At 49.9% G+C, this 15,360-nt stretch overlaps 1 protein-coding gene across 1 annotated transcript in view; it reads left to right on the top strand.

Moving 5' to 3' along the window:
• Positions 1–15,360, top strand: part of eef1g (eukaryotic translation elongation factor 1 gamma) — a 49,764-nt gene that overhangs the window by 21,631 nt on the left and 12,773 nt on the right. Inside the window, exon 7 of the mRNA XM_063036157.1 lies at positions 11,940–12,132. Within this exon, the coding sequence (XP_062892227.1) occupies positions 11,940–12,132 (193 nt within the window). The remainder of the gene's footprint in view (positions 1–11,939; positions 12,133–15,360) is intronic.

Below are 15,360 nucleotides of genomic sequence, written 5' to 3'. Positions count from 1 at the left end.
GGCACTCCTAAGTCCCTCTGCACAGCAGTATGCTGTAATTTTTTACCATTTAAATAATAATCTACTCCATTTTTCCTTCCAATATCTTGCGGTCTTATGGACTCCCTGATGGTAGTAATGAGAAGAGGGAACGTAGAGGGTAGCTGGAGTCCGTCATGATGGTTGCTGCCTTTCGAAGATATCTTTGTTGGAGAGGCGAGTGGCTGGGTCGAGCTGGCTGAGTTCACGACCCACTGTAGCCTTTTACCAACCCAGTGCATTCTGGCAATCTATAAGAGGGAGGGAGACCATTGTGAATGCAGACATCCCACCTCTCCTGGAGGTTCCGGGAGTCTCCCTGCATATTGATAGCAGCTCCCTGACGCCCGCAAATTATATACAATATCTCGGGAATGGATTTTTTTTGAGAGCAAGTGACAGACTTAGTGAGAGAGTGACAGAGAGCATCCTGGTTGGTCTCTCTTTGTGCTAAGTAAACCTATCAGTTTTCTCTGTGGGCGAGCTTTACAGTTTCTCTCTCTCTCTCTCTCTCTCTCCCTCTCCCTCTCCCTCTCCCTCTCCCTCTCCCTCTCCCTCTCCCTCTCCCTCTCCCTCTCCCTCTCCCTCTCCCTCTCCCTCTCCCTCTCCCTCTCCCTCTCCCTCTCCCTCTCCCTCTCCCTCTCCCTCTCCCTCTCCCTCTCCCTCTCCCTCTCCCTCTCCCTCTCCCACTCCCACTCCCACTCCCACTCCCACTCCCTCTCTCACTCCCTCTCTCACTCTCTCTCTCACTCCCTCTCTCTCTCTCCCTCTCTCTCTCTCCCCCTCTCTCTCTCTCTCTCTCTCTCTCTCTCTCTCTCTCTCTCTCTCTCTCTCTCTCTCTCTCTCTCTCTCTCTCTCTCTCTCTCTCTCTCTCTCTCTCTCTCTCTCTCCCTCTCCCTCTCCCTCTCCCACTCCCACTCCCACTCCCACTCCCACTCCCACTCCCTCTCTCACTCCCTCTCTCACTCCCTCTCTCACTCCCTCTCTCTCTCCCTCTCTCTCTCTCTCTCTCTCTCTCTCTCTCTCTCTCTCTCTCTCTCTCTCTCTCTCTCTCTCTCTCTCTCTCTCTCTCTCTCTCTCTCTCTCTCTCTCTCTCTCTCTCTCTCTCTCTCTCTCTCTCTCTCTCTCTCTCTCTCTCTCTCTCCCTCTCCCTCTCCCTCTCCCTCTCCCACTCCCACTCCCACTCCCACTCCCACTCCCACTCCCACTCCCTCTCTCACTCCCTCTCTCTCTCTCTCTCTCTCTCTCTCTCTCTCTCTCTCTCTCTCTCTCTCTCTCCCTCCCCCTCCCCCTCCCCCTCCCCCTCCCCTCCCCCCCCTCCCCCATCAGTTCAGTTTAGTGTCCTGCAGCGCCATGGCAGAGTGTTCCAAAAAAAGAAAATATAAAACGCACTTCACCCCAGACCACACTAACGTGTACCCCTGCCTAATAGGGGTCAAAAATAATGACAGTGTTGCTCGCTGCACTGTTTGCAACAGTGACTTTTCTGTTGCCCATGGTGGGTTAAATGACTGTAAAAGACATGTTGAGGTGAGTTTAACAGGTGTCATTTGTTCATTAGCATAGCTAACGTTATTTCAACTAGCTGCTAAAGAGCTACTCTATTGATGTCCTACGTGATGAGGGCAAACTCCCTGTAGACTTAAAGTTGTAATAGAATAAAAAAAAAAGACCCCATGATAATGTAAGACCATAAGACAAAGGAGCAGAAGTCAGCCATTTGGCCCATCGAGTCTGCTCCGCCATTTTATCATGAACTGATCCATTCTCCCATTTAGTCCCACTCCCCGCCTTCTCACCATAACCTTTGATGCCCTGGCTACTCAGATACCTATCAATTTCTGCCTTAAATACACCCAATGACTTGGCCTCCACTGCCACCCGTGGCAACAAATTCCATAGATTCACCACCCTCTGGCTAAAAAAATTACTTCGCATCTCTGTTCTGAATGGGTGCCCTTCAATCCTTAAGTCATGCCCTCTTGTACTAGACTCCCTCACCATGGGAAACATTTTTGCCACATCCACTCTGTCCATGCCTTTCAACATTCAAAATGTTTCTATGAGGTCCCCCCTCATTCTTCTGAACTCCAAGGAATACAGTCCAAGAGCGGACAAACGTTCCTCATATGTTAACCCTCTCATTCCTGGAATCATTCTAGTGAATCTTCTCTGAACCCTCTCCAACGTCAGCACATCCTTTTTTAAATAAGGAGCCCAAAACTGCCCACGGTACTCCCAAGTGAGGTTTCACCAGCACCTTATAGAGCCTCAACATCACATCCCTGCTCCTATACTCTACTCCTCCAGAAATGAATGCCAACATTACATTCACCTTCTTCACCACCGACTCAACCTGGAGGTTAACCTTAAGGGTATCCTGCGCGAGGACTCCCAAGTCCCGTTGCATCTCAGAACTTTGAATTCTCTCCCTATTTAAATAATAGTCTGCCCGCTTATTTCTTCTGCCATAACCATACACTTTCCAACATTGTATTTCATTTGCCACTTCTTTGCCCATTCTCCCAATCTATCCAAGTCTCTCTGCAGACTCTGTTTCCTCAGCACTACCAGCCCCTCCACCTATCTTTGTATCATCAGCAAACTTAGCCACAAAGCCATCTATTCCATAATCCAAATCGTCGATGTACAATGTAAAAAGAAGCGGCCCCAACACGGACCCCTGTGGAACACCACGGGTAACCGGTAGCCAACCGGAATAGGATCCCCTTATTCCCGCTCTGTTTCCTACCAATCAGCTAACGCTCTATCCACGTATGTAACTTCCCCGTAATTCCATGGGCTGTTACCTTGTTAAGCAGCCTCATGTGTGGCACCTTGTCAAAGGCCTTCTGAAAATCCAAATATACAACATCCACTGCATCTCCCTTGTCTAGCCTACTTGTAATTTCCTCAAAAAAATTGCAATAGGTTTGTCAGGCAGGATTTTCCTTTAAGGAAACCATGCTGAATTCTGTCTATCTTGTCATATGCCTCCAGGTACTCCGTAACCTCATCCTTGACAATCGACTCCAACAACTTCCCAACCACCGATGTCAAGCTAACAGGTCTATAATTTCCTTTTTGCTGCCTTGCCCCCTTCTTAAATAGCGGAGTGACATTTGCAATCTACCAGTCCTCCGGAACCATGCCAGAATCTATCGACTTTTGAAAGATCATCGCTAATGCCTCCGCAATCTCCACAGCTACTTCCTTCAGAACACGAGGGTGCATTCCATCTGGTCCGGGAGATTTATCTACCCTTAGACTATTCAGCTTCCTGAGTGCTTTCTCTGTCGTAATTGTGACTGCGCACACTTCCCTGCCACCCTTGAGTGTCCGGTATACTGCTGATGTCCTCCTCAGTGAAGACTGATGCAAAATACTCGTTCAGTTCTTCCCCCATCTCCTTATCTCCCATTACAATTTCTCCAGCATCATTTTCTATCGGTCCTATATCTACTCTCACCTGTCTTTCACTCTTTATATACTTGAAAAAGCTTTTAGTATCCTCTTTGATATTATTTGCTAGCTTCCTTTCATAGTTCATCTTTTCCCTCTTAATGACCTTTTTAGTTTCCTTTTGTAAGCTTTTAAAAACTTCCCAATCCTCTGTCTTCCCACTAATTTTTGCTTCCTTGTATGCCCTCTCCTTTGCTTTAACTTTGGCTTTGACTCCTCTTGTCAGCCACGGTTGCATCCTTTTTCCATTAGAAAATTTCTTCTTTTTTGGAATATACCTGTCTTGCACCTTCCTCACTTCTCGCATGAACTCCAGCCACTGCTGCTCTGCCGTCTTTCCGGCCAGTGTCCCTTTCCAGTCAACTTTGGCCAGTTCCTCTCTCAAGCCACTGTAATTTCCTTTACTCCACTGACATCAGATTTCGGCTTCTCTTTCTTAGATTTCACAGTGAACTCAATCATGTTATGATCTTTGCCTCTGAAGGGTTCCTTCACCTCAATCTCTCTAATCACCTCCGGTTCATTACACAACACCCAATCCAGTACAGCCGATCCCCTAGTGGGCTCAACAACAAGCTGTTCTAAAAGCCATCTCGCAGACATTCTACAAATTCTCTCTTGAGATCCAGTGCCGACCTGATTTTCTGTATCCACTCGCAAGATAATAAGAGGAATAGATAGAGTGGATAGCCAGCGCCTCTTCTCCAGGGCACCACTGCTCAATACAAGAGGACGTGGCTTTAGGGTAAGGGGTGGGAAGTTCAAGGGGGATATTAGAGGAAGGTTTTTTACTCAGAGAGTGGTTGGTGTGTGGAATGCACTGCCTGAGTCAGTGGTGGAGGCAGATACACTAGTGAAGTTTAAGAGACTGCTAGACAGGTATCTGGAGGAATTTAAGGTGGGGGCTTATATGGGAGGCAGAGTTTGAGGCTCGGCACAACATTGTGGGCCGAAGGGCCTGTACTGTGCTGTACTATTCTATGTTCTATGTTAAAATCCCCCACAATTATCATAACACTGCCCTTCTGACAGGCCTTTTCTATTTCCTGTTGTAATTTGTAATCCACATCCCTGCAGCTGTTAGGAGGCCTGTATACAACTGCCATCAGGGTCCTTTTACCCCTGCGATTTCTTAGCTCAACCCATAAAGATTCTGCACCTTCCGATCCTATATCACCTCTTTCTAATGATTTAATATCATTTCCTACCAATAAAGCCACGCCTCCCCCTCTGCCTACCTTCCTATCCTTCTGATACACCGTGTATCCTTGGACGTTCTGCTCCCAGAGACATGCATCCTTTAGCCAGGTCTCAGTGATGGCCACAATATCATACCTGCCAATCTGTAGCTGTACGACAAGATCATCCACCTTATTCCTTATGCTGCGTGCATTTAAGTATAACACTTTAAGTCCAGTATTTGGTACTTTTTGCTTTGAGTACACTGCAGCTCATCCCAATGGCTGCAAATTTGCCCCATCACCTGCCTGTCCTTCCTGACATCTTTATCGCTCACTATCTTCGATTCATTTCTGTTTTCCCCCTCCTCCGCTCTATCATTCCATTCCCATCCCCCTGCCAAATTAGTGTAAACCCTCCCTAACAGCTCTATTAAAACTTCCCGCCAGGATATTGGTCCCCTTCGGGTTCAGGTGTAACCCGTCCTTTTTGAACAGGTCATACTCCCCCCAGAAGAGATCCCAATGATCCCAGAATCTGAAGCCCTGCCCCCTACTCCAGTCTCTCAGCCACGCATTCATCTGCCTGATCCTACTATTCTTGCCCTCGCTAGCACGTGGCACAGGTAGCAATCCCGAGATTACTACCCTGGAGGTCCTGCTTCTCAGCTTCCTTCCTAATTAAGTATTACATAAGTACATATTTTAATGTCACATTTTCTGCATAAGACAATATAAGTATATACCTTATGCTTTTATTTCAAGGGTGTATACATACACCCTTACAGGTCGACTTGGGGGGGGGGTGGGGATTGCGAGGGGGTGGGGGGCGGTGTGGTGGTGCTACCTCCCTGAAATGAGCTTTTGCAGGGTGGGATGTCTGTTAATGGGACAGAGCGGAGACAAGCTGCCCTTGCCCTGTGTGTCTGATGGGACAGTTTTATCCAATGTGTAGAGTTAGGGGATTCGGCACTACAAGCAATATATTAGAGGAGTTCAGTGGCCCGAGGAGAATCTGTGGAGAGGAAAGGATGCTTCGGGTCCCGACGCAGGGTTTTGACCGGAAATGTTAGCAGTTCCGTTAGCATCCGGCCCCACAGATATGCTGGTCGACCTCCTGAGTTCCTCCAGGTGGTTTACCCAGCCGGCGCCGTTGCTGTGATGAGCTTTACCCTGTATCTGACCCATTCTGAACTCGTGTAATGGGACGGGGCAGAGCAGGGCTCCCCAGCCCTTTTCAGGCCACGGACCCCATACCATGAACCGAGGGGTCCGGGTTGGGGGCCTATGGGGTAGAGGGAATCATATTCTGTACTAGCCCTTCCCTGGGTGAGGATGATAGGACAGGGTTTGGGGCAGACTCACTCACAAAAAGTTTAACTTTATTTGTTACATGAGGCTCTATAAGGCCACACTTGGAGTATTGTGTGCAGTTTTGGGCTCCTTATTTTAGAAGGGATATACTGACATTGGAGAGGGTTCAGAGAAGATTCACGGGAATGATTCCAGGAGTGAGAGGGTTACCGTGCGGGAACGTCTGGCAGCTCTCGGGCTGTATTCCCTGGAGTTCAGGAGAATGAGGGGGGGATCTCATAGAAACTTTCTGAGTGTTAAAAGGCCTGAACAGATTAGATATGGCAAAGTTATTTCCCATGCTATGGGAGTCAGGATTGAAGGACGTCCTTTTAGAACTGAAATGGGGAGAAATTACTTTAGTCAGAGGGTGGTAAATCTGTGGAATTCGTTGCCACGAGCAGCTGTGGAGGCCAAGTCATTGGGTGTATTTAAGGCAGAGATAGATAGGTTCTTGATTAGCCAGGGCATCAAAGGGTATGGGGAGATGGCAGGGGAGTGGGGATGACTGGAAGAATTGGATCAGCCCATGATTGAATGGTGGAGCAGACTCGATGGGCCGAATGGCCTACTTCTGCCCCTGTATCTTATAGTCTAAAACATAGTTAAATTTGCGCCAATAGCCAACACAGACTGAGGATCACACACTTTCTGCGCCAACACAGCGTGCCCACAACTGCTGAACTGCCCTTGGCGATCGGGGCCCCCGCGCAGCCGGTGAAGAAAGTGCAGGTGCTGGCGGGAGTTGAACCCCAGTCAGCAAGGCCACGTCACATCTGAACTGCGCGGTTCCTGCCCCCTCGCTCTGGGAGTCTGCGATGGGACAGTTTCGGAGTCTTTCCCCTTTGCCACTGGCGGGGGAGAGGGGGGAGTTCTGCCTGGAGTCCTCAATCTCATCCCAGCCTCTGAAAGGTCCCGAGTAAACAAATCAGGCGTTTTCCTCGGAGGTGTGGCAGGTACTCAGCTCGGGGTGTAGCACCCCAGGGGAGAAGTGCGTCACTGGTGTAGACCCCGAGAGTGATCCAAATGCAGTTTACTCCAACGGAACTGGAGGCACAGAGCCGCAGCAGTGTTTGGTTGGGACCAAGGCGACGGGCGGTGCCTCAGCGTAGGGCCACTTCTGGGTTTGTGCCTGTTGCCCGGCCGCTGTCGGGGGGTAGCTGGCAGCCGTCCTGTCCTGCACCCAGCCGAATGGTAGTGGCTTTCTCTTGTAACTCCTGCCAGTTGAGTGGGGGGTCACCATTGAGTAGCGATAGGTGTAATGCTACTACAACGCCTGCGACCCGGGTTCGGTCCCCGCCACTGACTCCTGAGTCTGTACGGCGTCCTGATTGAAAAGTCTCAGCTCTCAATGTCGACGGTTTACTCGCCAACATAGAGGCTGCCTGGCATGCCGGGCTCCCCCTGCATTTTGTGTTTTACTACCGAACAGAGTGTTACAGTTGCAGAGAGTCCAGCGCAAGGTTTCATCTTAGTGTTGTAGAGAAGTACAGCACAGAAGCAGGCCCTTCGGCCCATCTAGTCCATGCCAAAATCTTTAAACTGCCCACTCCCATTGGCCTGCACCGAGACCTCTGTACCCCTACCCTCCATGAACGGTGAAATCGAGTTCGTGAGCACCACTCGCACGAGCCTCCGAGTGGAGTGGTTTCCCCTCGTGTTCCCGGACCATCTAATAGACCACAAGGACCACAATTCGGCCCATCGAGTCTGCTCTGTCTCATCATTTCTCTCTCAGCGCACTCCTGCCTTCTCCCCGTCACCTTTCACACCCCGACTTACCACAGTGGCCTGGCCTTTGCAGCCGGCTGTGGTGACGAATTCCACAGATTCACCTCCTGGCTGGAGAGATTCCTCCCCATCCCCGTTCTCCCATTCTAAATGGACATCCCTCTATTCTGAGTCTGCGTCCTCTGGTCCTAGACTCTCCTATTATAGACAATATCCTCTCCGCATTCACTCTAATTTGGCCTTTCATCATTCAATAGGTTTCAATGAGACTCCCCCCCGCCCCGCCTCACATTCCTCTAAATTTGTCTTTGATTATATTGGCTGCTTGACTGAGACAATGTGAAGTGTGGGCAGAGTCCATGTTGGGTTTAGACCACTTTGGGGTCAAAAGCAAGTAGACTGTGAGGTCGGTTCATCTTATTGCACTGGGGAACTGTTCACTCGACTTTTAACAGCGGGATAGAAGTGTGTGGTACAGATCTCAAAGATTCAGGGTGAACTTAAACTATCATGGTTGTTGATGTGTCCTCCCCGTGACCTGCGTCTGCTCCGGCCTCCTCTCGCAGTCCGAGGGCCGTACCAGTTGGCGGCTTCATTCTCCGTTGTAAATGGCCCCGTGGTCGGGTTAGGTTTAAACGGTGGGGCGGGGGGAAGGAGGTGCTGGGTGGCACAGTTTCAGTGGCTCAGTGGTGTGCTCTGCGCTGTGTCTCAGTAAATAAGCAGCTATCACACTTTCCCCTCTTGTCCAGGATGCCCTGGTGACCTCGGAAATGCGACCTCCCGTTGTAGGATTTAGTTTAGAGGACAGACTTTGGGGGGGGGGGGGGGGAGGCTGCTGTGACGGAGAGTAGGGGGCATGGTGTGGCCTTCCCTGGATTAAAAACAAAGATCTGTACTATAAAGTTCAAAGTAAATAATATTAGCGTACAGAAATGTCACCCTGAGATTCATTTCCCTGCGGGCATAATCAACAAATCTATAGAATAGTAACTGTAAAGAGGATCAGTGAAAGATCAACCAGAATTCAGAAGACAACAAACTGTGTGCAGACGCAAATGAAAATAGAGCATGGAAGGGTGCAGTACAGGACAGGCCATTCGGCCCACAGTGTCTGTGCTGAACCAGCTAAACAAGTCGAAAACACTCAAACAGTAACCCCTCCTACCTGCACCGTGTCCATATGCCTCCATCTTCCTCTCATCCATGTGTCTGTCCAAACGTCTCTTAAAAGCCTGTAATGTATTTGCCTCCACCACCACACCAGGCATCCACCACTCTGAGTGAAAATTTACCCCTCACATCCCCCCCCTCACCTTCAATGCGTGCCCTCTAGTATGAGACATTTCAACCCTGGGAAACAGATACTCTCTGTCCCACTCAATTTGTGCCTCTCATAATCTTGTAAACCAGTGGGGTACTTAGCGGCTCATGAGGTATTCCGGCCTGGGAGGCTATGTCTTCATCCAGCAGATTGCCCCCGGCACTTGTAAACCTCCATTAGATCTCCCCTCAGCCTCCGACACTCCGGAGAAAACGACCCAAGTTTATCCAGCCTCTCGTGATAGCACACGCCCTCTATACCAGGCAGCATCCTGAAAAACCTCTTCTGCACCTGCAAGCAATAAATAACGAGAACACGAGATAAAGAGTCATTAAAATGAGATCATTGGTTGCGGGAACATCTCAGTGGATGGGCGAGTGAGTGTAGTTATCCCCTTTTGTTCAGGAGTTCGGGTAGTAACTGTTCCTGAACCTGGTGGTGCGAGTCCTGAGGCTCTTGTACCTTCTACCTGATGGCAGCAGCGAGAAGCGAGCACGGCCTGGGTAGTGGGGGTCTCGGATGGTGAAGAGAGCACGGCCTGGGTGGTGAGTTTATTTGTAAGGATTTGGGAAATAGCTTTAAAAGGATATTGGCCCAAGGTTATTTGTCAACGTGACCTGCTGTCTGCTCCAGTCAAGTCTAGCTGTACTTGTGAAAGTCTGAATCGAGTGGAGTTGGTAGTGAAAAACCATCCGTGCTGATCATTTCATTGCAGGGTAAAACAATCATGGAATACAGAATCCAGTGTCACTGGAGAAAGTGCAAGAGAGATTGTGGGGTCAAAGTTCATGTACAAGGCATCCACTCAGTTTATAAGAGTGATTGAAACTGTCCTTGAGTTCACTGGGAGTTTGAGGAGATTTGGTATGTCACCAAAGACGCTTGCAAATTTCGTGGAGAGCATTCCATCTGGTGTGGGACTGAGGTGGGGGGGTGTTACTGCACAGGATTGAAATAAGCTACAGGGAGTTGTAAACTTGGCCCCCTCATGGACACTAGACTTCGTAGTATTCAGGACATGCTTCTTCTCATTGCTGCCGTCAGGGAGGAGGTACAGAAGCCTGAAGGCACACACTCAACGATTCAGGAACAGCTTCTTCCCCTCTGCCATTGATTTCTAAATGGACATTGAACCCATGAACACTACCTCTCTATTTTTTTATTTCTATTTTTGCACTACTTATTTAATTTAACTATTTATATACTCACTGTTATTCAGTTTTTCTCTAATATATATTAAATTGACTTACATCCTTCACAAAACAGAAATTCTCTACGTTATGTTTCTGTCTAAATGTGCAATGTTCAATTTATAATAAATAGTGTGTACAACTGGACAGTCAATATAACATAGAAATTGTATCAGCGTGATTTAATCAGTCTGACGGCCTGGTGGAAGAAGCTGTCCCGGAGCCTGTTGGTCCTGGCTTTTATGCTGTGGTACCGTTTCCCGGATGGTAGCAGATGGAACAGTTTGTGGTTGGGGTGACTCGGGTCCCCGATGATCCTTCGGGCCCTTTTTACACACCTGTCCTTGTAGATGTCCTGAATCATGGGAAGTTCACAACTACAGATGTGCTGGGCTGTCCGCACCACTCTCTGCAGAGTCCTGCGATTGAGGGGGGTACAGTTCCCGTACCAGGCAGTGATGCAGCCAGTCAGGGTGCTCTCAATTGTGCCCCTGTAGAAAGTTCTTAGGATTTGGGGCCCGCACCAAACTTTCTCAACCATCTGAGGTGAAAGAGGTGCTGTTGTGTCTTTTTCACCGCACAGCTCCCAGATATATACAGAGTCCAAAGACAAATTTCACGACATGCTGGTGATAATAAACTTGATTCTGGTTTTACAATTTTCAGATTTTTGCATTTTCTGCCAGATGGGAGGGGAGAGAAGATATAATAACAGGGATGGGGGGGGGATGGTGTCTTTGATACATTGGCTCTTTGCTGAGGCCCAAGACCACAGGAAATTGCAGGATGTTGTGAACACAGTGCTTCACAGACCCCGGCCTCCCCTCCGTTGACTCTTGAGGAGTGTAGACAGAGTCCATGGAGGGGAGGCTGCTTTCACTATTGTGCTGCCTTGTGTCCGTGATTCTCTGTGGCTTCCTGCAGTCACGGGCAGAGCTTAGAGCAGTACAGCACAGGAACAGGCCCTTCGGCCCGCAGTGTTGTGCCAACCCAGCTGAAAAGCAAATCACACGCACCCAAACACTAATCTCTCCTTCCTACCCCATGTCCATACCCCTCCATCTTCCTCACATCCATGTGCCTATGGAATGTATTTGCCTCTATCACCGTACCAGGCAGAGCATTCTGGGCGTCCACCACACTCTTAAGTATATATTACAAAAAAAACTTGCCCCTCACATCCCTCTTGAACCTACCCCCTCTCACCATCAATGCATGCCTTGTGGTATTAGACATTTCAACCTTGGGAAGCAGATACTCCCTGTCCACTCTATCTATGCCTCTCATAATCTTATAAACCTCTATCAGGTCTCCTCTCAGACTCCAACTCTCCAGAGAAGACGACCCCCAAGTTTGTCCAGCCTCCCATGCCCTGTAAACCAGGCGGCTTCCTCATAAACCACTTCTGCACCCTCCCCAGAGCCTCAGTGTCCTTCCTGTAGTGGGGCGACCAGTTGCATCTGAAGCAGATGCTGTCTGTGGTGTGTATAGAAAAGCTGGTGAGGGCCAACGGGGTCATGCCAAATTTCTTCAGCCTCCTGAAGTAGAAGTGCTGGTGAATTTTGGCCGTGGTTGGACCAGGGGACCATAAAAGTTCATATATATGACGTGTAGATTGCCTGTGATTCGGGCTCGTGCCGGTGAGCTGGGACTAACCGGGCCTCCCGTTTTCTTCCTCTCCGGCAGCCAAGAAGTTCGCAGAGCTGCAGCCCAAGAAGGAGAAGGTGCCCAAGGAGCCCAAAGAGCCCAAGTCCCAGGAGAAGAAGAAGACAAAGGAGGAGAAGAAACCAGCTGCCCCGGAGGAGGAGCAGGACGCCACTGACGAGGTGCTCTCCTCGGAGCCCAAAGCCAAGGACCCCTTCGCTCACCTGCCCAAGAGGTTTGAACGCGGTTACTCTGCTTCTTTAGAGTTGGAACGGTGCCGGTAAAATACTGAGCGGTACTGTTGGCGAATGTTTTAACGGAGGAGGGGCGGGGAATGGCTGCAGGAGTATCGTGAGAGCACGGGGCTAGTTGTAAGGGAGGGGGGTGGGCGTTTGGGGAAGAACCCCTTTGAGGTGAAGACCTGCCCTGCAACGGTTGGGATGTGCAGAGATCCGAAGGAGTGCAGAGATCTCGGGGCTGGCGAGCGTAGAGCAGTCCACCGCAGTGCGGGCCACAATGTTGTGCCGACCTTCAATCCTACAACAAGAGCAAACCAACCCTTCCCTCCCACGCAACAGCACACACAAAATGCTGGAGGAGCTTAGCCGGCCAGGCACCATCTGGAAAAGAGTACGGTCAACGTTTCGGGCTGAGACCCTTCAGCAGGACTGCTCCCCATTTTCCTATCAGCCGCACCTCTTAAATGTCTCTGCCCCTACCATTGCCCCTGGCACTGAGTGCTCTCTGTGTAAAGAACTTGCCTCTGACATACCCCAATCCTTCCCTCCAATCTCCTTAAAATTGCGCTCCCTTGTATTATCCATTTTGGCACTGGGAAGTAAGGTGCTGGCCAAGCACCCTATCAGTGCCTCCTAACTTGAGTTACCTCTTACCCAAGTCACCTCCTCATCCATCGTGCCAAAGAGAAAAGCCCAAGCTCGCCCAACCCATCGTAAAGCATGCTCTCTGTTCCAGGTAGTTTTCCTGGTAAGTCTCCTCTGCACTCTCTCCACAAGCAAGGAGGTAATGCTGGGGCTTTATAAAGCACTGGCGAGGCCACACTCGGGAGTATTGAGTTCAGTTTTTGGCCCCTTCATCTGCGAAAGTATGTGCTGACACTGGAGAGGGTTCAAGGGAGGCTTTCGGAAATGGTCCCGGGAGTGAAAGGCTTGCCACTTGAATTGCGCTTAATGTCTGTGAGCCTGTACTCCAGTGAGGGGTGACCTCATTGAAACCTATCGAAGGTTGAAAGGCCTCGATAGAGTGGATGTGGAGAGGATGTTCCCGATGGTGGGGGGGGGGGGGGGAGTGTAAGACCAGCCTCAGAATCGAGCAGCGTCCTTTTAGAGCGGAGATGAGACATTTCTTCAGCCAGAGAGTGGAATTCTTCGCCACGTGCATCTGTGGAGGCCAAGTCTTGGTGTACATTTAAGGCAGAGGCTGATAGATTCTTGATCGGTCAGGGCGTGAAGGAATGTGGGAAGGAGGCAGGAGCTTGGGACTGAGAAGGAAAATGGATCAGCCACAGTTAACTTGTGGAGCAGACTCTGTGGGCCAAATCTTGTCTTATCCTTCCCATAATGAGGTGACCAGATCTGCCCACGTGTAGTCTAAGTAGAGTTCTATTGAGCTGCAACCAACCATACAGCTCTTAACCACCCTAACAGCCTTGAGAAAGATGAGATAAAGGGGCTGAATTAGGCCCTTTGGCCGTTCAAGTCTGCTCCACCATTTCACCACGGCTGGTCCATTTTCCCCCTCAGCCACAATCTCCTGCCTTCTCCCTGTATCCCTCCATGTCCCGATGAACCCAGAATCTATCAATCTCAATGGATGTGGACCCCAAGGTGTGCTAAGAATTCTGCCATTAACTTTGTACTTGGCTCTTCAACTTCCACCTTCCAAAGTGCATCACTTCACACTTCACTGGAAAGAAGTCCATCCTGCCACTTCCTGGTTACGGTTAGGTAAAAGGCAACGGGAAGAGCATCTTAAGGCCAGGTCCTCCAACTTAGCTGACTTCGAGGAGTTATGACCACCCCCTTCGGCCGTGAGATTTATGGTTGGCCCTTGCTTGGAGAGATCGGTTGTTGCCTCCTGTCGTTCCTCGATTGGTGGTTACCTCCTGCCAAGTTGGCGGTTACCTCCCGGCGAGTTTTACCTTGGCCGGCGGTTGCCTCCCGTCCCGCCGTGCCTCACCTGCAGCTCTGAGTCATGGGGGTTTGGAAGTTTGAAACTGATCCTTGGCTCTGCTGATGCAAGGTTTATATATAAAAAAGAATCTAATCTCTTTCCCTCTGTTCGTTCCAAATTGGCCACTTTATTAGATACAGGAGTAGGACCCAGTCCCGGTACGGTCCTGCTGTAGCCCATCTACCTTAAGCTTCGACGTGGTGTGCTCTGCACACCACCAGTGGTTATTTGAGTTGCAGTTGCCTTCCTGTCAGCTTGAACCCATCTGGCTGTTCTCCTCTGACCTCTCTCATTAACAAGGCGTTTTTGCCCACAGAACTGCCCCTCACTGGATGTTTTTGGTTTCTCACACCACTCTCTGTAAACCCTAGAGACCATTGTGCATGAAAATCCCCGGAGATCAGCAGTTTCTGAGATACTCAGGCCACCCTGTCTGGCACCGACAATCATTCCACGGTCCAAGTCACTTAGATCACATTTCTTCCCCATTCCGATGTTCAGTCTGAACGCCAACTGAGCCTCTAGACCATGTCTGCGTGCTTTAAAGCATTGAGTTGCTGCCACGTGATTGGCTGATTAGATATTTGCATTAATGAGGTGGCCACTGAGAACACAGTGTGATTGAACACGCCGTAGACCCTCAGCATTGAGGTTGTGGTGTGACCATCCCTCAGTGTTCCGGGTGCAAGTCCTGTATTGGCTGTTGGTTTGGTTCGGTGAGTGTGACCGTGGCTCTGAAGTCGGAAGGATGGACTTCCTGGCCCGGTACAGGGTTTAGACCATCTTGGATGTGGGGGTGGGTCTGAAATCCCAGCATCTGATCCATATCCTCGACCACTGCCTCCAATGGGTTGGGAGTTGCTTAACTGATGGTTTGGAAAAGGGACTGTTGACGTTTCGGGTTCAGATCCTTCGTTTGGACTGAAAGATCAAGGAGAAATGCCCGGTATAAACAGCTGAGGGTAAGGGGGTGTGGTGGGGGCTGGGAGGTGATGGGTGGATCCAGGTGAGGAGGGGTGATGGGCAGATGGGAGAGAGAAAAATGTGGATAATGACAGAGGCTGGGAGCGTTGGGTACAGGTGGGAGATGGTAGGATCGGGTGGGGAAGGAAGGTGCAACATGGAACGAAATACACAGGGGGTGGGGGGGAGAGGGAGCAAGAGAGGGGAGTGAATGAGTGATGGACAGATAGGAACAGTGGGATGAAGGGGTGAGAAGAGGGGGGAGTGTGTGGGTGATGGACAGATAGGAACAGTGGGATGAATGGGG

Source organism: Mobula hypostoma, chromosome 30 (assembly GCF_963921235.1).
Source record: "Mobula hypostoma chromosome 30, sMobHyp1.1, whole genome shotgun sequence".
Taxonomy (NCBI): Eukaryota; Metazoa; Chordata; class Chondrichthyes; order Myliobatiformes; family Myliobatidae; genus Mobula; species Mobula hypostoma.
This window is presented reverse-complemented; position numbering and strand designations above follow the sequence as displayed.